Source organism: Pelodiscus sinensis, chromosome 19 (assembly GCF_049634645.1).
Source record: "Pelodiscus sinensis isolate JC-2024 chromosome 19, ASM4963464v1, whole genome shotgun sequence".
Classification (NCBI taxonomy): Eukaryota; Metazoa; Chordata; order Testudines; family Trionychidae; genus Pelodiscus; species Pelodiscus sinensis.
The window spans coordinates 30795791-30821888 of NC_134729.1; the positions used below are offsets into that span (position 1 = coordinate 30795791).

General features: G+C 44.1%; 1 protein-coding gene and 1 long non-coding RNA gene across 7 annotated transcripts in view; one reads left to right on the top strand and one right to left on the bottom strand.

The window, feature by feature from the left end:
- Window positions 1-13227, bottom strand: part of SIN3B (SIN3 transcription regulator family member B) — a 36620-nt gene extending 23393 nt beyond the window's left edge. The window contains exons 1-6 of one of the 4 annotated variants that reach the window (XM_075903349.1): window positions 13071-13227; window positions 12381-12487; window positions 9972-10125; window positions 5871-6134; window positions 4231-4374; window positions 2931-3053 (exon numbers count right to left, since the gene is read on the bottom strand). In XM_075903349.1, coding sequence (XP_075759464.1) covers window positions 2931-3053; window positions 4231-4374; window positions 5871-6134; window positions 9972-10125; window positions 12381-12487; window positions 13071-13166 — 888 coding nt within the window. In that variant the 5' untranslated portion in view covers window positions 13167-13227. Of the gene's footprint in view, window positions 1-1528; window positions 1619-2930; window positions 3054-4230; window positions 4375-5870; window positions 6135-9971; window positions 10126-12380; window positions 12488-13021; window positions 13041-13070 lie in introns of those variants that run through there. The other 3 variants (XM_075903351.1, XM_075903350.1, XM_075903352.1) reach the window with 3 other exon arrangements.
- A 75-nt stretch (window positions 13228-13302) lies between these two features.
- Window positions 13303-26098, top strand: part of LOC106731982 (uncharacterized) — a 102982-nt gene continuing 90186 nt past the window's right edge. The window contains exons 1-2 of one of the 3 annotated variants that reach the window (XR_012896755.1): window positions 13303-14094; window positions 19387-19814. This is a non-coding gene — a long non-coding RNA (uncharacterized LOC106731982). Of the gene's footprint in view, window positions 14095-19386; window positions 22247-26098 lie in introns of those variants that run through there. The other 2 variants (XR_001368220.3, XR_012896756.1) reach the window with 2 other exon arrangements.

Here is a 26098-nt window from a genome sequence, read left to right on the forward strand (position 1 = left end):
TGCTGAGTCAAACCAATGGTCTATGTAGCTCAGTATTCTGTTTTCCAACATTGTAATGCCAGATGCTTCAGAAGTAGCAAACAGGGCTATTATTGTGCGATCCATCCCCTCATGTCCAATCCCAGCATCTGCCTGTAAGATGTTTAGATGCACCCTTATCATGGGGCTGTGTTCCTGATCATCTTGGCTAACAGCCATTGATGACTCTATCCTCCATGACTTGATCTAAATCTTTTTTGAACTCAGTCATACTTCTGGCTTTCACAACATCCCTGGCAGTGAGTTCCACAGGTTGACTGTGTTGCATGAAGTACTCCTTTTTTTCGTTTTAAAAATGTTACCGATTAATTTCATTGATGAGTTTTACATGAAGGGGTAAATAACACTTCCCTATTCATGTCTTTCATATCAGTCATGATTTTATAGACCTCTATCCCATTCCCTGATTAGTTGTCTCTCTTCTAAATTGAAGAATTCCAGACTTTTTATTCTAGCCTCATATGAAAGCTGTTCTAGATCCTTAACCATTTTTTTACCCTTCTCTGTACCTTTTCCAATTCCAATACATATTTTTTAAGACTGGACAACCAGAACGGCAGCCAACATTCAAAGTATGGGAGATCCATAGATTTATGTAGTGGCAATACAGTATTTCTGGTCTTATTATCCATCCTCCTCCTAATGTTTCTTAGCATTATATTAGCCTCTTGACTGCCACTTCATGAGTGATGTTTTCAGAGAACTATCCAAATGATGTCAAAATCCCCTCTTGAGTGGTAAAGGTAATCTAGAACTCATCATTTTGTAAGTATAATTATGATTATTTTTCCCCTGGTATACTAAATTTCATCAGCCATTTTGTTGTCCAATCACCCAGGTTTATGAGTGATTGGACAATACCCTTTAGCTCTTTGCAATCAGGTTTGGACTTAGCTATCTTGAGTAGTTTTGTACCATCTGCTAACTTTGCCAGATGTTCACCCCTTTTTCCAGATCATTTATGAATATGTTGAAATGCACTGGTCCTGGCAAAGATCCTTTGGCAACCTTGCTATCTACTGCCCTCCATTATGAAAAGTTATCATTTATTCTGACCCACTGTTTCCTATCTTTTAACCAATTACTAATCCATGCGACGACCTTCCCTCTGATCCCATGAAAGTTTACTATGCTTTAGAGTCATTGGAGAGGGACCTTATCAACAGCTTTCTGAAAGTCTATTATAACAACTGACTCTCCCTTGTCCATATGCTTGTTGACATCCTCACAGAATTCTGGCAAATTGGCGGGGCATGATTTCCCTCTACAAAAGCCTTGTTGACCCTTCCTCACAATGTATTGTTTTTATCTATGTGAAATAATTCTCTTCTTCACTATCATTTCAACCACTCTGCCTGGTAACTGAAGTTAGAGGCTTATGAGCCTTTAATTTCCAGGACTATCTCTGGAGTTTTTGAAAAATCTGAGTAACATGAGCTCCCCTCCAGTCATCTGGTACAGAGGCTGATTTAAGCAATAGAGTACATACCACAGTTAGCAGTTCTGCAATTTCATATCTGAGTTCCTTCAGAACTCTTCGGTGAATACCATCTGGTCCTGGTGTTTTATTACTGTTTAATCTAGTAATCTGTCCTCTACTGACACCTCAGTCAGGAATAGTTCCTCAAGATTTGCCACCTAAAAAGAAAGGCTTAGGTGTGGGAATCTCCCTCATATCCTCTGCAGTGAATACCAGTACAAATAATTAACTTAATTTCTCCATAATGGCCTTGTCTTCCTTGAGTGCTCCTTTAGCACTTTAGTTGTCCAGCGGCTCTACTGATTGTTTGGCACATTTCCTGATTTACTTTAAAATATGCTGTCATTTTTTGTGCCTTTTGCTAGTTGCTCTTCAAATTATTTTGTGATCTGCCTAATTATACTTTTACCTTTGACTTTCAAGAGTTTTTGGACTCTTCTATTTGCCTCACTGGGATTTTCCTTCCATTTTTTAAAGAATACCATTTTGCCTCTAATTTTTTGCTCTTTTTACTAAGTTTGCCTATGGTGGCATTTTTTTTAGTCCTTTTTAAAAACTGAGCATTTAGTTGGAGCCTTTACTATGGTGTTTTAAAGTAACTTCCATACAGCTTGCAGGCATTCCACTACTCTGTTCCTTTTAATTTCCACTTAATTCGTTTCTCCATTTCTGTGTACTTCCCTTATTTGAAATTAAATGCTACTGTGGTGGGTTATTTTAACGCTTTAAGCTCCTACAAGGATGTTAAATTTAATTACATCATTGTTACTATTACTGTGTGACTCAAGTTATATTCACCTCTTGAACCTCATCCTGCATTCCATGTAGGATTAACTCAACACTTCCCTCATCTCTTGTGGATTCCAGGATTGACTGCTCCAGGAACAGTCATTAATATCTCTAAAAATTTATTTCTGCATCTCCTTCCAAGGTGACTTATACCCAGTCAATATGAGGACTGTTGAAATGCCCATTATTATTGTATCTTCTGCCTTTGTAAGCCTCTCTAAACAACCTGGGCACTTTACAAATCACCATTACCACTCTTGTCAGGTGGTTAGTAATATATAATTCTTTATCAGCCAAGCATGGAATTTCTATCCAGAAGGATTTTGTGGCTCTACTTAATGTACTGTATGGACTATGGTAGTGGGACTTTTGTTATGATTTACTTATAGAGGACTTCTGTAATTAACCATTAAAGGGCAACGCATACTTGACAATTTCTGGAGATTGTGAAGGGAAAACCGAGACATCCAGGCCAGTCATACTATGGCCTGGAAGTAGAGGGCACCTAGGTGAGGCTGCCCTATGACATGCATTTAGTAGAATTTGAAAGTTAAGAGCAATTATTTCATACAGAAATACCCAAGTATGAAAATAGTTCACATTTCTATTTGAAATATGATACCTTTGCTGGGCTTGGAACTGGACGCAGCAGAAGTGGTCTGGATCGCTTTTTACTATGTTCCAGATTTTTTTCATGATCAGTTTTCTGGACACTGTTCATTTCACATGGCCCATTTCCTGTGAACTAAATTAAAGAATGTTTTCAGTTTGCCCTTCTTAGTTCCATAGAAAAAGAACCCCATGTATCTGAACAAAATACCAGACACAGGATTTCACTAAATGAGTTGGCTAACTACAAATAACAAATCATGAGTGCCAGTGTTCCCTCTAATCTACATGGCAACACAGCTTCACAGGTGATTAATCAGCCCTGCCCAGTCAGAGGCTCAGGACTCCTGCACCGAGCTGACTGACTGGGCTGGACTGATTAATCACCTGTGAAGCTGTGCTTAGAGGGAAGACTGGTGAGAGCACAGTTCAAACAGAATCTATTTTTCTATAACAATATTTTGCAGTTGTTTAGTGGTGCTACATATCACATATAAGCCCAACTAGGGATGTAAGCGACTAGTCAACTACCCGATAAGCAAGTGGTGGGGGGAAGGAGGGCAGGGCAGTAGGTGGTGCTTGTGTGGAACCAACTTAAAAGCACCATAAGCACCAGCTTCCTCCTGCCTGTAAATTTCAGCAGTTACATGTTTACAAAAATAAACACATTTTAACATGGCTAGTATTAAGAATTTAGCAGAGCAGAAATTCCAAGAGCAGGAAATGAGGACAACATTAATTGGACTTTCCCAGACATAAGGGAGATGCTGCAAGAGCAGTCAGAGGATGTAATGATGTCAGAGAAAGTCACAGGAAAAAGTGGCAGTTCACTAAATAATATTGCCATCAGATGGATCTTTGTGCACCACCAAAATAATCCCCTCCAATTTAGGCAAGCCCTGTTTGGCATCCGAAGGTAGCTTGTCTTCACTTGGCACTCAAAGGCTCAGAGCATACCTTTTTTCTGGAAGAGGTCTTTTAGCTGTTTCCAACAGCTTCACAAAGGAGCAACTTCTAAGAATTTACACACTACTGCTTACTATCTGCTCCCTCTCAGGAGACACCCATTTTCTCTACTGTGCTTTGTCCAACTGCTGAGAAAGGCACACAGTTGTTCCACCCAATCAACCCTTCTCTCATCCTCATCTGAAACAATGCTATCTCTCAGAGCCTAGATGCCAGTCCTGCAAGGGCAAGGAATTTTATTTTTTAGGGTATTTGTTCAGGCATTATGTCAATTATCCAACTAAAATGCAAACACAGCGTAGACTGTACAGTGTCTGCCTTTTTGCCTCATGCTATCAAACACATACCAAAGACCTTTTAGCTTCAGGGAGAAACTGTCCAAACTCAGACAGTAGATCCTCCTGTCCCCTGAAGAGATTTGCTACTTCAGTAAACACTTCTTCCTCTGACATGCCTCGAAAGGGTCGGCCTTTAGTGCTCAGCTGTTCTTTCTGCCAATTTACAGAAAGTCATTAAAAAACTGTTAAGAGTAATGAACTGCAGTTAGTAAGGAAACTGGAACAAACAATTCACTGTCCTCAAGAGTCAAATGCAGCCTGGGGCTGGATCCAGTCTCCGAGGCTCAGTTCTCCCTGCACCAGCACTGAGGAGCCAGCTTTGGTGCTTCAGTCTTACACCATGGCCCTCCTTAGTGCTGTAGCACCAGTTGTCGGCTCCCCACTGCTGGGGAAACCTTGAGCCTCAGGGGCCGGAGTATGGCAGGCCAGAGCTGGTTCTGACGCATGGACTCTGCTTGACAGAGGGAGGAAGCAGCTCCACGCACTGGTGCTTCCCCTTCCCTGTGGCTGGGGAAATGGCAGCGTTTTGAGATTTTCCTCCCACTGTTCCAAATAGTCATAGTCATGGCCAAAAGGAGCAGCATGGGGAAGGTGCCTGGGCACAGTGAGGGACATGGAGCCATGTGCATCAATGGGGAGCTGCACCTGGTAAGCAACCCCCCCATCACAGAGACCACAACCCCACCATCAGCCATCTCCTGCAGCGCAACCCCCCCACCTTCACCCAGTGTTTACTCCTCCCCACCCAGACCTCCACCTCCACTTTGCTCCTGCACCTCCTCCTGCCCAGATCCCCTACCCCCACTTCACTTCTGCACCCTACCTCCAACCCAGCCCTCCCATCCCCAGCTTGCTCCTGCACCCTACCTTTCACCCTCAAGCCTCAGCTTGCTCCTGCACACCCCACTCCCATTCTGCTTCTGCATCCTACCTCCTGCCCAGCTTGCCCACCCCAGCCCACTCCTGCACCCTACCACCCTTCCAGACCTACCAATTCCCAAACCACTCCCGCCCTCCCTTCCTCCCTCCCAGATCCCACACCACATGCCCATTTCCCAGTAGACTCCTCTCACACACTGAACTCTTCCGTTCTGGCCCCATCTCAGAGCTTAACGGGGGGGGGGGGGGGCGCTGTAGGTTCTGGCGTGTGAGGGGAATGTGTGGAGTGTCTTTCTGCTTCTCAGTCAGGGACCACGTCAGTGAGGTGTTTGGGGGTTTTTTGCTTCTCCCTTTTGTATGGCCCCCAACTGATTTTTCTGTGGGTCAGCAGACCCCAAACCAAAAAAGGTTCCCCATCTATGATGTAGGGTATCCTAGTCGGGCATTCTAGAAGGGCTCAACAGTCAATTATCCAACTCTTGTCCTTCCATAGGCATGCAGCTCTAATCACTGCAGCCAATTAGATATAAAGCATTTAAAATAGAACATTAGCAATGATAAAAGAAAATCGTTTTGCTTAAAACAAAAATGCTCCCTGTATGGCTTCAATTAGTCTTCTCTCATCACTGCTGTTTTTCAAACCAAAGCTGTACCACAACCACATTACAAGATGTCCAGCATTTGACGACCCTAAGCATATGCCTGCTTTCAACTTCCATATTTCATTTAATAGTCATAATACTGACCCATGCTATCTTGTTTGCAAGTACCTGGTAAGTGTGAAGAATTTCTAAGAATGATCTGTAGATTTCAGGATGGTCAAGAAAACGGGTTTTGATCTTATTCACGTAACTTATTGCATTATTGAACTCTACAGAATCAGATTCCAAGGAGATTTGAGATTTATCTTCTTTGTATGGAAGTTGCTGCCGGAATTCCTCAGAGCAGTCACTGTGGTTGTGAGAATTCTCCTGACAGTAATGTAACAATAATCCACCACCCGGCTGAGCACTAGGAACAGGCTCTGATGACACCTAGGTGATAGAAATAATGCAAACTTGTGACTCAACTAAAAATAGAGAAGCAACACGTTGAGTAAAATTGTTGTGCATATTTACAAACTGTTCAATTAGTGAAAGAGTAATTGCACAGTAAAATTAAATTGACCCAGGAATTTTCTTGACCTCTGTTGCTAAGACCATCAATTAAAATACATTAGCCCCAGTATAAAACTCATTTCTCTTTCCATTTAAGTTTAGCATTGTAAATTCTTTCCATTATACCTATTTAAGAACAGAGTATCAGATGTTTACAGTACTTGAAAGTCTTGACTGTAATAGAGGATTTTCACTATGATGCTGTATGAACACCATATGAACAGCTCTGAGACTTCACTTTTGAAGCTTCAACTTTGATCATTTACAACAAAGGCCAACATTAACCAGCTAAACATTAAGATTCTTTGTTTTATTTATAGACACTTTTGCAGTTAACAGGTTTGGACCCATGCTATGTGGTTTACTAGCCTTTATCAGGGTGACCAGCAGATATCCCAAATACTTATTTAATTCTCCAGACCACTTGAAGATTATAGCACCATGCTTTTGGACACGTGTGGAGTAAACAAAATTGTTATGTTTACTTGACTGCATTTGCAAAGACTCACAGGCTGTTATACCAAAACTGAGCTACATTTTGGCTATGGCTTGTTTGATACATTTTTTGCAGAAAAATAATTAGTGACATAATAAGGAAACGTTTAAATATGTGATGTAGTGAGAAACATGGCTACATTTCCTTATTGTAACTGTTCATATAAAATAACTCCAAATGAGTCTCAGTACTGAGAACATCTCCTTGACACCAAAAGCTGTCCTGCCACATTAGTCAAGAGCTTTCTAAATCCCTCCTTTCACGGATAGATACAGGCGAGTTCTGACAGCTCCTAGCAGCGCAGCTATACTATGATGTCTCATAGCAGGCAATCTGATGTATGTTACTGAGTGTCCAAATTTTCAGGAAAATGGCTGATTTAAAATAGGCCAATGAGCAATCAATGACACTTGAACTTCTTGCTTGCAGTTTGCAGATGTCAATCAGTGGAAAGAAACTTAACATCTCCTAAAAGTCAAGCTTACTGGAATACATATTCATAGAATCCGATCAACTGTATTACCATGCAGACTCTATGCTACCTCTTGCTTACGATGCTGCCTGGAAGCCACTTTTCAAATCTTTATGCAATTGAGCATTACAAGAAACTTGTTTCAGTCCAATTCTGCCTTAATTTGTCAATAGTGTCTAAGACAGTGGTTCTCAACTCGTTTCAGTCCAGGGACCACCAGGCAAATAAAAAAAATTTTCGTGGACCACCTCCAGCACATGAAGCACAGGACAAATGACACAGCAACTGCTTAACACAAGAGCGGCAGCTACACTGCCACTCAGAGCCTCAGACAGAAGTTACTGGCAACACAACGCGGTTGCGTCCTAGGTGACGCTATGGATGACACGCCTTGTGCTTGTGAACACAGCATAAAACAGCCTAATGGCGGCGCCTGCTCATGCTGTGTGACTTTGGACAATGTTCCTGTGTACCACCGAAAAAGTTACCATGGACCACCAGTTAAGAATCACAGATCTAAGAGCACGTGGTTCCTTGGTTCCAGGCTGACCAAAACCATATTACCCAGCTCTCGAAGAAATGTCCATTTTGTAGTTGTTTCCAAGAGACATTCAGAATGTTAAATACAAGAACCATCTCTAATAAGGGGACTCTCAAAGATGATCTACAAGGCTCTTTCCATGTCAATTCTGTTTCAGGATCCAGCCAACAGGACAGGTTTCCTGTAAGTTCCTGAGCACCTAATGGCAGTTTCAGCACAATTAAGCCAACACAATTAAACCAAACTTTATCATTAGATTCATACACACACACACACACACACACACACACTTCTTTGTGTTCTTTTATCAAAGGGTAAAGTGCCTTCTAAGGCCCAGTTTTCATGAACAATTCTTCCACCAGAGCTAGTCTCATATTCAAGGGCCTTTCCAATACTATACCTGGACCCAATGACAATGATCTTGACAAAAACACAAACTACGGTAGGCTTCCGATAATCCGGCTCAGGTGAGGGGCGGCGCTGCGGGATCAACCCGACAGTTCCCCAAGTTCTGCCCCGCCGGTTCCCCAAGTCCACCGCGGTCGCTTGCAGCTCCAGCTGGCCTGTAGCAGGCAGCTGCACAGGGGTTCCCCTGCCTCCCTGCAAAATGATGGAGGATTTGCCCCTCGCCATTCCCCGCCCACCCTGCCAGACGCAGTGCAGTCCAGCAGACCCGTCACAGGGGTGTAATCCCCTTCTCCTCTCCTCCCCTTCTCTTTTCCGGCCCATGAGTGCGCATGGGGCTTACAGGAGCTCCAACTGCCTGGCTGGTTGGAGCACTTCCGGGTTCCAGTTGGTGCTGGACTATCAGGAGTGCCAGACCACTGGATGCCAGATAATTGGAGTTTTACTGTACTCAAAAGTCAATGAACATACGTTCACGAAAAAGCTGATAAGTCACTACTGCTTCTGCTCATGTTTGCATTCTTCCTTCAATACTAATTAACTCATTAACACTTGTAATTGTGATACTCCAATATCTTCTGCACTTTAGAAAATAGTGATGCCAAGAACATACAAAACACTCTGTACTAACGGAATTGTAGGTGTCAAGAAACATGTTCGACAGTATAGCTCTCAGAAATGCCAAGTTTCTCAGTGTTGGAGAGATCAAAATACACAAAAGCTGAAAGACCATCAAGTAACAGAGAACAGAGTTAAAGCCAGAAGCTTCTGAACAAAATTCAGATAAGATTTAGGTTTCAAACTCTACAACTGTGAAAAAGGATGCGAAGTCCAGTGTGACTATCTATGTGCTAATACTAAATCCATCACTGCTCTGAGCATTGAATAAGACTAGGACTTTTCAATTTGGAAAAGAGACTACTAAGAGGGGATATACAGAAGTCTATAAAATCATGACTAGTGTGAAGAAAAGTGAATAAGGAAGTGTTATTTACCCTTTATAACACAAGAACTAGGAGTCACTAAATGAAATTAATAGGCAGCAGGTTTAAAACGAACAAAAGGAAGTATGTCTTCACACAATGCAGTCAACTTGTGGAACTCCCTGCCAGAGGATGTTGTGAAGGCCAAGGCTAAAATAGGGTTAAAAAATTAACCAGATAACTTCATGGAGGATAGGTCCATCAATGCCCATCAGCCAACATGGGCAGGGAGGGCATTCCCCATCCTCTGTTTTCCAGAAGTTGGGAATGGGTGATGGGATGGATCACTCAATTATCTGTTCTGTTCATTCTCTGGGATACCTGGCATTGGCTGTTGTCAGAAGACAGGACACTAGGCTAAATGGACCTTTTGTTTGACCCAATATGGACATTCTTATGATACAAATGAAAAACCATGTACAAATTTGTGTTCTTGCAGGCATTTAATGGGAATGTGGAAATATGATATTTTCAAACATATTTTTTAAATTTAAGTGTGATTATAAAAAGACTTATTGAATGTATACATTCAGCAAGCCATGATTTTTAACTTTCAAATTTGATTGAAGCATTTGACCAGCAGTGTATAGGAGCTTCACTTTAGGGCACACTAAAACTATTACATGTTTTTTAAAGAAATTATATTTTATTTATGTTCTCACCCCTATGTCATGGTACCAGAATACCCTGCAAAACATGTTACCAAACTGCAATAAAGGCAAATCAACTCATCTATTATGCAGACCCGGAACATCATGTCCAAATTCATGCACATGCATTATGATTCATTTAAATTAATCCAAGCATTTTAACATACCTGATTAGCCAGTGGCGACTGTATACTTAACTTCCCATTCTTTGGAATCTCTATTCTGTAGCCCAAAGGGAGGAAAGCATTGAATCCTACAATGAGGTCAGGATGTTCATGAAACAGCTGAGAAACCCGCCTGATTACACCAGGAGTATCAATGCTAGAACCAAAAACAGGTCGTTAACTTCAAGCAAAGTAAAATACAGAAAAAGTAAGAAGTGCAGTAACATTTATTAGCAATTAGGGAATTTAATAGACTTCAGCATCAAAATAACACCGACTTCCCTGAAGACTATAAACTGTCCAGAGTTCTTGTAGCTTTCTAGAGAAAACTCTAGGAAGAGAAATTATACTGCAGCAAATTGAATTATTCTAACTCTCTGGGTGTCCATATACCACAGTAAGGATACTCCCCCATCCTGAATATAAACACTGAACATACAATGTATGTATTTTGCTATGTTAAGGCCAGATGTACAGATGACAGTAAGAAACTCCTTTTCCCATCCCCAAGTCTAAAGACAAAACTCTCCAAATGAGGTACACATTGGATCCATTAGCCCCAATGCTATAGAATACCAGTGTGTGACCAAGTGTCTATTCTGGAAAGTCTGTGACACTGTAAAAGACCAAGAGAACTAGAAGGCCCAAATGAAGTGAAAGTGCTAATAATTAGCAAGCTCCTCCCAACGTGATGGTTCTGTTTATGGGACAAGACAGAGACTTGAGGATGTGGATTAGCTGAAGGGGATGTTCTTCCCTATACATCTGGTGTTTTGGGTGCTACAAAATCTCGCTTTTTCACCCCCTTTTTAGGTTCTGATTCCCTGAGTGAGTGAGCTGAGATATACAAGACTTATTGTCTACCTGAAATTAGGGCTGATGAATGGTGTTGATATATTTCAGAGGGGTAGCCATGCTAGTCTGTTTCAACAAAAACAAGGAGTCCAGTGGCATTTTAAAGACTAACACATTTATTAAGATATTAGGGCATGTGATGGATAGGAGTGCTGGCCAGCACCTGAGATTAAGCGGTTAAGCTCAGGTAACTAGCAAGGTTGTTGGCAGGAGGCCAGAAGAACCAAAGGGGATACAGTGCTAACATTTGAATTGTATTTAGATATCTTGCCTCTGCTCTCTTTGTGGGAAAATTCTAGGTTAGGTTTGGAGAAAGTAGATGCAATAATTAGAATTACCATGCCTATAAAAAAAATATTGGACATAGGAGTGAACTGGGCCTGGAAGCGCAGATCAGCACAGATCATAAGTAGAGGGAAAATATGTATTTAGTTGTAATCAGTTTTTTTTTTTAATTTTGGCTGTTTAGTTAAACTTGTGTGAATCTATGCCTTCCCTCCCACACTCACCATTTAAATTACTGCCTGAAGAACTATGATTCTTTGTGTTTTTTATATGTTTTCTTAGTTGCTCCGTAACACCTAGCAACCAAGTATGCTTTATCAAGTATATCTTTGCATTTGTTAATAAAATCATCTTTTTTAAAGAGATGATTTGATTTGTGTGTCCTGGAAGATAACAGCAGCTCTATGCATGTGTGCCCAGGCTTGGAGGTCAGCTATCATAAGAACATAAGGACAGCCATACTGAGTCAGACCAAATGTCCATGTAGCCCAGTATCCTGTTTACCAACAGTAGCTAATACCAGATGCCCCAGAGGGATAGAACACAACAGAGAATCATCACTGTTTCTTTTTCTGTACTTTTTGCTTCTTTTCTCAAGCTCTCTTATGGCAAAAGAGCTAAGGGTACTCCTGGGGAAAGAATTCAAGTATTCCTTCCTGTTTTTTCAGAGTTAAATCACTTTATGGTGTCAGTTACCCCACAAAGTCAGTAAATCTGTGACGGGGGAGTTTTTGTAAGCAGAGCTTATAGAGGCAGGTATTTAAAGTCCCTTGAGAGCCCCCATCTTCTGTACTCAGAGTGCCAGAGCGGGGAATAGCCCTGACAGAGCATAACAGAGCTTATGCTCTAATACCCTAATGAATTTAAAGAGCCACCAGATTCCTTGTTGGTTTTGGTGTTGATATGGGCGCTTTAGAAGGGGATTTTGGACCCTCTGTGGTAAGGGAAAATGGACCCTTTTCCATCTGGAATTTAACTCTTCAATAATCTAATAGAACTGAGGAAACATGCTTCTTGCATGAGCTTGGAAGGTCTGAGGATCAGATTCCGCTAATGGTATGCTGAAAATGAGCACGGAGGCAGGGGAGTACTGCACGATATTTTGTGTGGGGATGAACAGTGGGGGGGGTTCTAAAGTTGGGTGCTGGCACTATGGTCTGGGGTTCTCTAAGAAAAGTACTAGGAGCAGGGGAATATGCTAGAGCAAAATGGGATATCTGAGAGGAAGAGCACTATAGCAGTGGCTACTGGATGGGTTGGAATTCACCTTACCTCTGGCTCTTGAACTCCTTCATGATCTCTAAGAAGCCATTGTAGGTGGCAGGATCACTGCCAAACCGAATCTTCACCTGGTCCAGGTAGGAAAGTGCATCCTCCACCTGCAGGGGAGCGGGAGGTAGTTGGGACTGAGCCAAGGTGGAGGGCAGAATGCAAGGCCACTTATAGTCTGAGGGCCCACGGGGAAGATTAATGGGCTTGCAGAGAGATGGGGGTTAGGGATGTAAAACCCCACTGGATCGGTTAAAAGTTAGATTTAACTGATTTACTGAGTAAGTGGGGTCCCAGGCAGGGGACTCCTCCAGCCTGGCTCCAAAGGGTCCAAGCTCAGGCGGAGGCGGCAGCCTGGGGTGGAGCAGTCTGCTGCAAGCTCCCAGGCGACAGTTACCTTGTCACATCCCTAGTGGAGGCTCGCCGAAGAGGGAGGGAGGTCAGGCCCAAGGGGGGGCGGGGGGGCGCTTGAGTGGACACAGGGGCTATCCTGGGTGAAGTGCGGGGGGAGGAAGAGGGGCCATGCGGGGTATTCTCCCCGAGGGGAGGGGCGCTGTGTGGGAGAGCGCAGGGGTTAGCCTGGATGCAGCGCGGGCGGGGCCCGGGGGGAGGGGCGCCAGGGGTCGCGGCAGGCCCGGGGCTACCTCTTGTGGAATGGGCCGGGGCGGGGCTGGGGGAGAACCCCGCACTCACGTGCACTGGCAGTTTCTCCTGCGCGGCGGCCCGGCCCCCGCCCCATCTGGGGCCACTGCCCCCCCGGCCGCCGCCGCCGCCTCCCCCCGCCGCCATGATGGGAGTCGGGCACCGGGTAGAGACTCCCCCTCCGCATCAGCACGCTGCGAGCGTCTTGCGTCACCGCGCGCGCGCGCACGGGCCGCTCAAGAGGAGGCGGGGCCAGGGTTCGCAGGGACGGCGCGCGCGCGCGTGTTTCGCGCGACGACTTGTTCCGCGGCCCGCGCTGGTTTGCCGCCTGAGGTAGCTTCCGGTGCGTGCCGGCTGCTGGCTCCGCCCTCGAGTGGGGCAGCCTGACAGCGACAATCCTCGTGCCCTGCCTGGACAGCTGCCGCTCGTCCTCACTGCCCGCGGGGTAGGACGCTACCAGCGCTGCGGATCCCGAGCGAGCGGGGCAGAGTCGGCGGAAGTGGCCGAAAGGAGCCGCCGCCGGGCGGTGATTGCCAAGTAGCTACCGCAGGGACCGGTCAGCGTCGGGCCCGTGGACAAGGCACCAAGCGAGTCACACTGGTCAAGGGACGGGGAAGGCAGCAAGAAGATCATTTGAATGCCGTAGGAGGAAAAAATGCAGGACTATGTAGCACTTTACACACTAACAAGATGGTTTATTAGGTGAGGAGCTTTCGTGGGCCAGACCCACTTCCTCAGATCAAATAGTGGAAGAAAATAGTCACAACCATAGATACCAAAGGATACAGTTAAAAACATGAACACACATGAAAAGGACAAATCACATTTGTCTACATTTCTATCACTATAGGCGAAAAAGTGAGACCTTGAATGTCCAATTAAGAAGATTGTGAACAGTGTACTACTCATGAATGGGATGAAATTACTAAAGGGAGAAGTACAAGTCCTGGTAAAGAAGAAAGAAATTGGTGAAGTACAGGTGGGAGATAGTGAAAAACAGTCCAACATAAGAGTTCTATTTAAATATACTGCATGGGGGCTGCCTCTGAATATTGACAGCATGTTCAAGTTATATGTGAGTACTGGAAGTCTAAATATTAATATGGGTGAGCTAGAGTGCTTGACATTAAATGAGGATATGGATATCGTAGTCCTCATGAAAAATTAGCGGCATGAGGATGATCAGTGGGATGGGGTGATGCTATCCAGGAAAATATAAAGGAATGAGAAAATAGGTTGTACTCGTGGTACTAAATGTGAAAGAAAGCAATAGCATCAAATAAAGTAAAACTCTTAAATGAATCAAATAGTACCTTAGAATCTCAATAGATATAAATTCTGTGCTTGAACTATGAATGTATAGCAGTTTGAGTACAGTACCAACCACCAAACCAGGATGGTGACAGTTGCAGAATGTGGGGGCTTAGAGAAGCTACACAGGCAGAAAATACAATAATAGGGAATTTCAACTGTCCTTATATGTTTATTGGATGTATGTCATCTCAGAAAGGCATATAGAGATAAATTTTCTAGCCCTGTTAAATGACTGGTGACGTTTTTTGGGGGGAGGGGTTGGCAACTTGTCCTGGCACCCGCTTTGGGAGAGGTTGTTGTAAATTTAGTCCTATGTACAATGCAGGATATGGTGGAAGAAGTCTCTATAGCTGAACTTTTCAGTAATCGTGACCATGATTTAAAATCCTTTTGGAATGAAAAATGTTAAAGAAACCCATCGCAGTAGCATTTAACTTCAATTAAGGGAACTACACAAAAATGACGAACTTAATAGATGGAAATTTAAAAGGAACGATCATAAGCATGACACGTATGCAAAGTGCATGGGAACTATTTAAAAACAACAAATAGAGTCTAAAATTAATTTATAACTTATACTCCAAGTAAAAAAACAATAATATGCTGCCATGATTAAAGAGCAAAGTAAAACATGGTTACAGGCAAAAAAAGTAATATTTTTAGGATTGGGTCTCTAATTTTTATTGAGGAAAACTGAAAGAAGCATAATAAGGATGTAACAGGCTAGTCAAATATCCAATAAGCATTTTGACTAGTCGATATCCCCCTATCCCTCTTTGCTGCCTCTATAAGATAGGGGCAGCAAAGGCGGGGGAGGGGTACTTTAAAGTGAAACTTTGAAACCCCAAAGCAGCTTTTCAAAGGGGCAGTCACTGCACAACTGGTCTGTGGATCAGCTGTGCAGCAGCTGCCCCTTTAAAATGCTGCCTATGTGCCTTTCAAAGGTGTAGCTGTGGAGCTTGGGGTCAGCTGGGGAGTCCCCAGCTCACCCAGGGCTCCATAGCTGCCCCTTTAAAAAGCGCAGAGGCAGTAGTTTCAAAGGAAAAGCCATCGCACAGCTAATCAGCTGTGCGGCAGCTTCCCCTTTGAAACTGCCATCTCTTCGCCTTTCAAAGGGACATCTACTGTGGAGCCTAGGGCCATCTGGGGGCTCCCAGTGGCATGCTGTGTAGCATGGAGCCCAGGGTCAGTGGGGGACTCACAGTTCTCCGCTGACCCCAAGCTCCATGGCTTAGAAATGGACAAGAGCCCCTGCTGGGGACTTTTGTGCATTTCAAAGCAGGCATACCACGTGCATCCAGGAGTCAACAGTACTTCCCGGGCTGTATGTGGACCCTGGGATGTATGGGGAGTTCTGCATTCCTCTTGTACATTTCAAAGGAGGAATGCAGAAGTGCCTATCCACTAGGAGATTCCATCGACTAGACGACTAGTCAGTTAACCACATTTTAACATCCTTAAAGTATAACCTTTGGCAACTAAAGTGTAAGGCTGTGTCTACATTGGTGCGATCTTGCGCCAAAACGGCTGCTTTTGCGCAAAAAACATGCTTTCTGTCTACACTGGCGGGGAGTTCTTGTGCAAGAACACTGACATTCTAATGTGAGAAATCAGTGCTTCTTGCGCAAGAACTATGATGCTCCCGCTCAGGAATAAGCCCTCTTGCTCAACTGTTCTTGCGCAAGAGGCTAGTGTAGACAGGCAATATGAATTTCTTGTGCAAGAAAGCCCGATGGTTATAATGGTCATCAGAGCTTTCTTGCACAAAAGAGCGTCTACACTGGCACAGATGCTCTTGCGCAAGAGCATCTGTGCCAGTGTAGACGCTCTCTTGCGCAAATACTTTCACGCAAGAACTGTTGTGTTAAAGAGTATTTGTGCAAGATCATGCCAATGTAGACATAGCCTAAAAGTTTTAATTAGGTGACCAAAAGAGAATTTGCAGACTAAAAACAATTTTTAAGCACATCAGAAGCAGAGAGGCTACCAATCAATAGAGCCACTAGACAATTAAGGTGCTAACAGCACTCAGGGAGGACAAGGTCATTGCAGAGATGCTAAATGAATAATTAGCATCTGTGTTCACTGCAGAGGATGTGAGGGAGATTCCTACACCTTAGCTTTTAGTTTTAGGTAATATATCTGAGGAACTGTCCCAGACTGACATATCAGTAGAGGAGGTGATTCAACAAAAGTCTAATTTAGACAATAAGAAGTCATCAGGACCAGATGGCACTCACCAAAAATAAGTGAAGAGACTTAAATATGAAATTGAATATTAATATTTCTTCCATCACCCTCCAGTCATCTGGTACAGAGGCTAACTCATGTAATACAGCTTTTTAAAAAGGCTTCAGAGATGATCTTGGCAATTACAGACTTGTAAAACCAATTTCAGTTACCAGGGAGGTTGGCTGAAATGACAGTAAAGAACAGATTTCTATCATACATATAGGCTGTGTCTACACTGCACCCCTTTTCCAGAAAAGGGATGCAGATTAGACAAGTCGGAATTGCAAATGCAGCGGGGATTTAAATTTTCCCCGCTGCATTTGCATGAACATGGCTGCCGCTTTTTTTCCGGCTGGGGGCTTTGCCGGAAAAAAGCGCCAGTCTAGACAGGGATCTTTCAGAAAATAAAGCCTTTTCCGAAAGGTCTGATTTCAAGAGGAATAAGGGACCTTTCAGAAAAGGCTTTATTTTCCGAAAGATCCCTGTCTAGACTGGCGCTTTTTTCCGGCAAAGCCCCGAGCCGGAAAAAAGCGGCAGCCATGTTCATGCAAATGCAGCGGGGAAAATTTAAATCCCCGCTGCTTTTGCAATTCCGACTTGTCTAATCTGCATCCCTTTTCCAGAAAAGGGGTGCAGTGTAGACACAGCCATAAAGATGATATATCGAGGAAGAGTCAAATTGGTGTTCCTAAAGGGAAATCATGCCACCTCCATCTCTTGTCCATATGTCCTTAAAGAAGTACAAGGGTGACCCAGTTAATATAGTGTACTTTGTAGAGATGTTAGCCACACAGATAACCATGTATCTGATAAGCTATTGCTTATTGGTTAATGGTCCCAGTTAACTGCAGAAGCTCCCCTTTCCCACCCCCCACATGCTCTGCATTTAAAACTTGGACTGGCAGGCTGGCTCAGTCCTAGCCTGCTGGTCTGAGTTTTAAATGAAGAGCATGCAGGGGAGCCACCTGTCATCCCATGCTGCTTCCTCTGATACAGAGGCAGCAACGCAGGGCAGCAGCGGTGCAGGCTGGCAACAGCCCCTATCTGTGGGGGCCATATTTACTGTTAACTAGAGGATCCAGTTGATAGGAGCAGCCCCCACCACCTGTGGCCCCAGCAGCTCCGGCTTCAGTTGTCCTGTCTCAGCAGCTTCAGCTGGCCCCCAGCAACTCTGGTCCTGGGGGCCTTGGAATCCTTAGTGATTATCTTTGAGAGCTCATGGAGGATGGGGGAAACTCCTAGAGCATGGGTGGGGAACCTAAGCTAGGAGCCACATCCAGCCCCTGGGCCTTGCCTGGATCCAGCCTCCAAGGCTCAAGGGACACCCCAGCATTGGGAAGCCCACACTGGTGCTCCAGCTCTGTGGTGGGACTGGCACATAAAGTCTATTAGGCCGAGCCCCCCAGGCTCGGGTGTGTGAGGGGAATGTGGGGAACAGAGATGTTAAGTTACAATTAATTAGCTAATCGAGTTGATGGAATTTCCATTGGCTACCCGATTAGTCAGTTGGGAGGGTTCTTTCTACTCTGGTGCAGCTCTGCTGTTTAAATGTAGCAAGAGCCAGGTGCACAGGCAGCTCCTACTACATTTAAACTGCAGAGCTGCCATGCAATTAGCTTCCCATGGGTGGCACAAGCTGGGACTGAGCAGTCTCTGGAACACTACGGCTCTGCTGTTTAAATGTTTAAAAGGCTATATACTATGTTTAAAAGACAGAGCCACAGCATGGGACCAGGTGCGAGCTGGGACTGAAGCAGTCAGCTTGCACCGGTCCCCAGCTGCACCTCTGCCTTTGCTCCCCAAAGCCAGCTCTCCCCAGCACCAGCTCCTGTTCTTCCCCCTTGCTGCCTATGATATAGAAGCAACGGGGGTACAGGAAGCGAATAGTTGAGTAGTGACTCAACTAGTCTCTTACTACATTTACAATGATCTTACTTCAGCTACATTCAAAATGCAGAGTCTCAGCATGGTTAGCTCCTTGGGGCTCCCCCCAGCTCCTGCTTTTCAATCCACTGCCTCCCCCTCCTTCCCCCACCCCCGCTGCCTCTGACACAGAGGTGGCGGTAGCAGGGGGGGAGGGGAGTAGTCGACTCAATTACCCAACAAACAGGCTTACTACTACTCCCTTACATCCCTAGTGTGGAGTGTCTTTCTCCTTCCTAGTCAGGTGCCACATCAGTGAGAGTTTGGGTTTGTTTTGTTTTGTTTTGCTTTGCTTACTGATTTTTCTGTGGTTCCTGAGCCCTATCCTAGAGGTTTGGAGAAGGGCAAACATGGGGGGAGAGATGACTCATGAACTTCTAGACCAGTCAGTTTACCTTTGATCCCTGTCAGTTTTTTTAGCACAAGGGATATTGCCTTGGTGGGTGTGTTGGGGAAAACTGTAAGCATGATTTTTAGTAAGGTTTTTGACACAGTCCCACATAAGATTCTCTTAAGTAACCTAGGGAAATGTGTTCTTATATAATAATTTTATTTTGATGGATGCATAACTGCTTGAAAGGCAGTACTTAGAGTAGTTATCTATGGTTTATTGTCAAAATGGGGGTGTATCTAGCAGGGTCTTGCAGGGATCTTTCCTGGGTATAGTATATTAAATATTTTCATTTAATTACTTGAATAATGAAGTATGTGACATTACCTTCCATATTCTTTATGAAAATATGCTTATCCTAATGAATATAACTGATATGTGGGTTATCTTACATAAAGTACATAAGGTATCATTGGAAAGATTATGATTTACTGAATGTGATTATCCTATTTGTATGCATGTATCATTTTTGTAACTGAAGTTAAAAATATTGACTCTGTATTCCAGCTGTGCTATTTTGGGTGACACCCCCTGCTAGCACTTCAGGACCAACAATGGAAAAGCGAGAGAGAGCAAGAACAATGGACTGTGAAAAGGTTTGGTTTGGTTGGCTTCCCTGTGGATATACTATTACTGACTCACGGATGCTGTAGAGTCAGGTGACCCGGTCGCCTGATACTAACCACCACCTTGTACTGTTACACTTTGATTCCATACACCTCCAGTGGAAAAACAAAGGATTCACGCCTTATGGAGCTATGGGAGGGAAACAGTACCTTCAGTTTGCTTCACCTCTGCCACCACATCCACAGAGATACTTGTAACCACCTAGAAACAAAAGGAGTAACAGAAGGAGAAAGGGAGAAGAACTGCTGGACCCAGGCTAGAAGGACACCTCTGGCCTGTGAAGGACTCTACCTAAAACAATATCCAGGGTGAGGAATTATTATTTGTAGCCAATTTTTTTTAGTGAATTGAGCTTAGTTTGTGTGCTTTGTATTATTTTCTTAGCAAACAGAACAAAGCAGATTACCATCTCTCTATGCACTTAATACACCTTTTGGTAGACAATAAATAGGAAAAAGTATATTATATAACCTGGATTATGTAATTTCTAACGCACAAAGTTGTATATGTATCAACATATTCAAGTTGAATATGAGTCAACAGTGTGATGCTGTTGCAAAAAAAGCAAATATGATTCTAGGTTGTATCAACAGGTGTGTTGTAAGCATAACTCGTGAAGTCATTCTGCCGCTCTACTCTGCACTAGTTAGGCCTCAGCTGGAGTACTGTGTCCAGTTCTGGGCGCCACATTTCAAGAAAGATGTGGAGAAATTGGAAAGGGTACAGAGAAGAGCGACAAGAATGATTAAAGGTTTAGAGAACATGACCTATGAAGCCAGGCTTCATGAACTGGGCTTGTTTAGTTTGGAAAAAAGAAGATTAAGGGGGGACATGATAGCGGTTTTCAAATATCTAAAAGGGTGTCACAAGGAGGAAGGAGAAAATTTGTTCCTCTTGGTTTCTGAGGACAGGACAAGGAGTAATGGGCTTAAAGTGCAGCAGGGGAGGTTTAGATTGGCCATTAGGAAAAAATTCCTAACTGTCAGGGTGGTCAAATATTGGAATAAATTGCCAAGGGAGGTGGTGGAATCTCCCTCTCTGGAGATATTTAAGAACAGGTTAGATAGACATCTGTCAGGGATGGTGTAGACGGAGCTTGGTCCTGCCTTGAGGGCGGGGGGCTGGACTCGATGACCTCTTGAGGTCCCTTCCAGTCCTCCTATTCTATGATTCTATGATTTTATCCTTCACATTGAAGGAGAATGTGAATTTTATATGACTGGATTTGTACTCCAAGGTAGGCGAATACCTGCAACTGTGGCAAGTCCCTTAAGGTGTGTCTTCCTAGAGCTGATCTCACTGTCTGTAATGTTCATCAGCTGGTTTGGCCCTGCCCGTGTGCTTGACAAGAAAAGGCTTGTGAGCCTGGCCCAGCAAGACAGAGTTAAAGGGTGCCCAGGCTGGTAGAAAAGGCAGGCTAAGTGGTATATTCAGCACATCAGATGGCATCCAAGCCATCAAAAAGAGTTGCAGATCAGGTTTGCGGGTGACACCTAACTTGGAGTGATTGCTGGTACTTAGGAGAACAGAACTAGAATCCAAAAGGAACCTGATAAATTGGAGAAAAGGCCTGAAATCAACAAGGTGAAAATAAATAAAAAGAGGGAAGTATACACTTAGTGATTCTCCATTTTGAGGTTATGCATTTGATTTCATTCCTAACTAGGAAGTAGCGCTGCTGGAAAGGATCTGGGGTGATGTAGTGAATCACAAATTGAATACAAGTCAGTGTGGTGCAATGACCAATCATTCCAGGGCATATTAACAGGAGTGTTAAATCTAGGACACAGAAAATAACTCATTCTTGTCAACACTGGTGAGGCTTCAGCTGGAGTACTGTGTCTAGATCAAGGTTCTGTACTTTACAGCTTGTCTTTTTTTTTTTTTTTTTTTTTTTAGAGAGAGAGAGAGAGAGAGAGAGAGAGAGTAGAGCCACAAATATGAAAGATTTCGCAAACCTAACCTGTGATGGAAGATTTAAAAAAAATATTTAGTCTTGATAAGACAGCTAGGAGGCGGTGACTGTAAATATGTTAAAAACTGTGATGAATTGTTCTCCTTCAGCAAGGAAGGTTCAGGCTAGATATTAGGGGAAACTTTTTAATTATAAGGGTAGTAAAGCACAGGAATAGGCTTCAAGGGAGTTTGTGGAATCCCTGTCTTGCCTGCCTTATTCTTAAATACCTCCAAACACCTGTCAAGAATATTGATTGACTTAGTCCTACCTCACTTTACGGTGACTGGATTATGTTGATCCTGTCTGGTCCCTTCCAGATCTACATGGAATGGGCAAGGCTGAGTGCATTAAGGAATAACATTGTATTTTAAAATATTCCTTCCCATTGTTACTAATAAAACTGTAAATTAACATTGACACTTGTAAAATTCAAATTTATTTTTTTCATTTGTGTCCTTGTCCAACACCATAGGTATTTTAGGGATAATTATTTTCTGATAGGCTATTGTACACGGATTTGAAGCTTTTTTTAAGTCAAGACATAACTGTGATATCTTCCCCATGCCTTATGAGAATTGGCTTGTGAATACGAATATGCATAACTAGGTTTTACACAAAATACCTTATGTAACATACCAATTTTGTTATAATTGGCTGACTGTATATATTCTGTTTTTGTTCATGTATCATTCTTGTATATGAAGCTAAAAATATGAAGTGTGAATCTATTTATAGTTCTAAATATGTTTAATGAGGGCCATTATGGGTTCCCTGGAAACTAAATGACTCCGTTATTCACAGATTGTTGTTTGTCCTGTAAGCTGAAATTGTGGGTTGGTCCTACAAAGACATGTGATCATGCCACCTCATCCTGGAATCTTATCTTGGATCTGGTAATTTTTCATGGGAATGGGATGTTACACTTGTAGAAATAGAACTAGCAAACTCTTATTTAGGGGACAAGGCAGTATGCTGGGTTTACTGTGAAATCAATTCATTTAGGCTATGTCTACACTACCAGGTTATTTCAAAATAAGTTATTTTAAATAACAAGCTTGGTAGTGTGTACGGTTGCTTTTGTTATTTTGAAACAACATGCCCTTTTTGCCCCTAGCTACTAAAATTGTCCACCATACATATACACACTCATGCCCGTGGTTTTATAGATGGGATATAATTACCAGCCTCTGTTGCTTATGCTAGTCTACTGGCCAGGTGGTCTAGACATGAGGAGGGGAGCTGGCTCATGTCGGTGTGCAGCGATGATTCTGAAGGATGATTATAGAATACAAAAAACAATTTTATAGTTTTGTGCCTATCTCTTTGTGTTTTAGTCCTCAGATCCAATGTTGTCCCACTGCCCCATGGCACTGTGACCGTGAGTCAGCACTTAATAGCAGATGTGACTTTAATCTTTTCTTGATGGTGCTTTTGCCTCTCTCTATTGGGTGGGTGGCATTATTCTTTGGCTATCAAGGTGATGCTAGCAGCTAGTCACCCAGACCAGTGGTTCCTAACCCCCCCAGATTGCAGACTGGTGTCAGGCCACAGCATGCTGCTTCACACTGGGTATTGCACTAGGACCCAGCAGCTGCAAGCAGGGGCTGCAGTGTGGTGGGTGCCACACTAGGACCCAGCAGCAGGAACTGGGGGAAACTATCCCTGGCTCAGGGCAGGAGCAGGAAGCAATTCGCAGCCGCTGCTGACAGGGACTCTGGGGTCAGGCTCCAGGCCTCAGCTCCAGCGGCAGCTGTGGCAGGGCCCCCAGAGTCTGGGCTGCAGTGGGGAGGGGGAACCCTATCCCAGGGCATTACCCCCAAACTGACTAGAGCCCTAACCATACCCTGCCCCAGGGCAGGTAGTGTTTGGAGGCCAGGTAAGCGACACACACCACCCCGAGCTGCAAGGGGAGGGTTTGGCCCCGGGCTGCCTGCGTATGTGGGGTCAGGAGGAGCCAGCCCTGGGGGGAGGGAGGGCTGAAAAGGGGCATGAGGGGGGAACAGGGATGTGTGAGGAGGGGGATGCAGGAGGCTCTGAAGGGAGGTTGGGGAGATTTATGGAGCAGATAGGAGCAGGAGTGCAATGGAAGGGAAACTAAGGGTGAGTCACAGGGAGACTGTGGGAGCAAGAGCAGCTTGGCTGGGGAAGTGAGCGACACAGGCCAGGAGTTGTACAGGAGGGGACAAGGGAGCTCCCCCACCCCATGTACAGGGGCGGAAGGGAGAAGTGACCTGTGGTAGCACTTGAGGTATCCGCTCCTATGCCCCTGACAAAATTCAAATAGCTAAATAGGGTGCTCCACGTACTCCCTGCCCCTCCCTCTGCAGGCACTAGTTGCCTCTGGGAGAGGGGCTGCCCCTCCTAGCAGCCAGAGGGGAATTCTTTCTGTGTGTCTTTTTTTAGTGTTGTAGATATCAGCAAACTCTGATCCATTATGAAATGTATTGTGTGTACACAGATGTGATGTAAACTAACACATGACCTCTTAAAATTAATTACCATAATAATATGCAAATAACTTTTAGACTTTTTTTTGTGTGTGTCAATGGGTTTGCCAGTCAACTGCATAAAAAAGGTTGGGAACCATTTATACACACACACAACCATATTCACACTTAAAAATGAGATTATAGACACTACTGCCTGTAAACAGTGCTAAGGTAGTACAAACTTTAAAATCAGGTTTCAGTTACAATACAGATATGTTAAAATGTGTTTAATTTAGGTAACAACTGAAAGCTGGCTCCATATGTGTACTGGTTCCTGCTTCCCTGCTGATCCTTTTCCCCAGCATTGCCTCTTCTGATACAGAGGCAGTAGTGAGTGGAAGAGACACTGAATGTTTACTAATGAGCCTTGTCTGGGGAAGACCAGAGGATCTGGCCCCAGAGAGCAGGAAGACTTATCTGTTATCAGTATGCATGGTTAATCTTCACATACCTAATAGAGCAGGGGTCCCCAGCGTGGTGCCCACAGGCACCATGGTGCCCACCTGGGCATTTTGTGCACCCATGCCAGTGTTTTAAAACAGTGGTCTCCAAAGTGGGGTGCATGCACTCCAAGGGGTGCACAAGACTATCACAGGATGCACATGCCGCTGTGCAACAGCTGAGAGGGGAGACGCTGGTTCGCAAGACATCTGAGGGAGCGCATGCGAGGTGTGTTCAAGCGCCCACGCAACAGCTGAGAGGGGAGACACCCAGCGTGCTGTGATGTCAAACTGGAAGGCAGAAGATGAGGGTGCAGGAAAAATAGGGGGAAGGGGTGGGAGAGGAAGGGGCTTGTGCTGAGGGGAGAGGGGCAGGTCAGGAGAAGAAAGGGGAAGGCACCAAAGGACAGCATGGAGGAGAGACAAATGCCAGGGGGCCAAGTGGAGACAATGAGGAAAAGGGCAAGAGGGGAGGTGTCAGTGGGAGCGGGGACAGAGTGATGCTGGGAGAGGAGAGGATAAGGGTATTGGGGACTAGAGTGGGGAGAGGGAGGTGCTGGGAGAAGGCTTGAAAGAAGGGGTGGGCATGAGAAAGGCGGGGATGGAGCAACTCATGTGTGAGCACGGGCATCGGGAACGGGGGCAGAGAGTAGTAAGGGGGTGGGAATCAGGGAAAAAGGGGGAGGCATCAAGAGGGTGCAGGGCTAAGGGAAGGTGCAGGTGCCAGAGGATTCTGGGGGTGAAGCAAAAGGGAAGACACCTGCAGGGGAGGGACCAGCACCAGGGGAGAGAGGCAGGGCAGGTATGTAGAGGGAGGTGTTAGGAGAGGGGGTAGCTCATATGATCAGAGTGGGGCTACTGGAGGAGTGGGCACAGGGTGGAGAGAAGGGCTGGTGGAGAGGAGCAGGTCTCAGGAGGGCTAAGGGCAGTGGTCAGGACAGCAGAGGAGGGTGAGAGGTTGGGGTGCAGCAAGCACTGGGGAGCTGATGGAGCAAAGGGAGGAGACATGGTAGCAGATGGTGGGGACATGGTAGGGATGGGGAGTGTGAGATTTAAAGGTGCCATGATTTTGGGGGGGGAGGGTGCTTTTTTTTGCTCAGCATTTTGACATCCCCTTTTTATTAATGCAGAATTTTGTTTAAAAATTAATTACAATATAATTAAAATAATTATCCAGCTAAATTAAGTTTCTATCAAATGTATCCAGTTCATATTTAATATAAAGATAGCCTTCAATTTGCGCATTTGACACCTTTTTTCTATTTTTTCTCCAAGGGGGGGGAGGGCAAATAATTTAAATAATACCTTTGACATGTAAAATTACCTTTTTTTAATCTTATGGATTCATATATTATGTAATATTAAATATGATATTTTTCATATTATTTAATGCACAAATACAAAATAAGCCTTGAAAAATTGTTGGCATCTGCCACTCTTCTGAAAATATGAATGTGCTATTGGGCACAAAAAGGTTGGGGATCGCTATAACAGAGATCGCTATAACTTTCGTTACAAAGTATCAACAGTTTAAAATAGGGTTTCAGTTACAATACATAAAAAGTAAACAGATTCTTCAAAGGCAGTTCTTAACAGGTTACTAATAAATTAATCCAATTCTCATTTATAAAAATTGGGCCACATTTCATGAGATTACATAATGGTAGATATAATTTATTAAAAGGGTGATTTCATTCTTCAGTCCT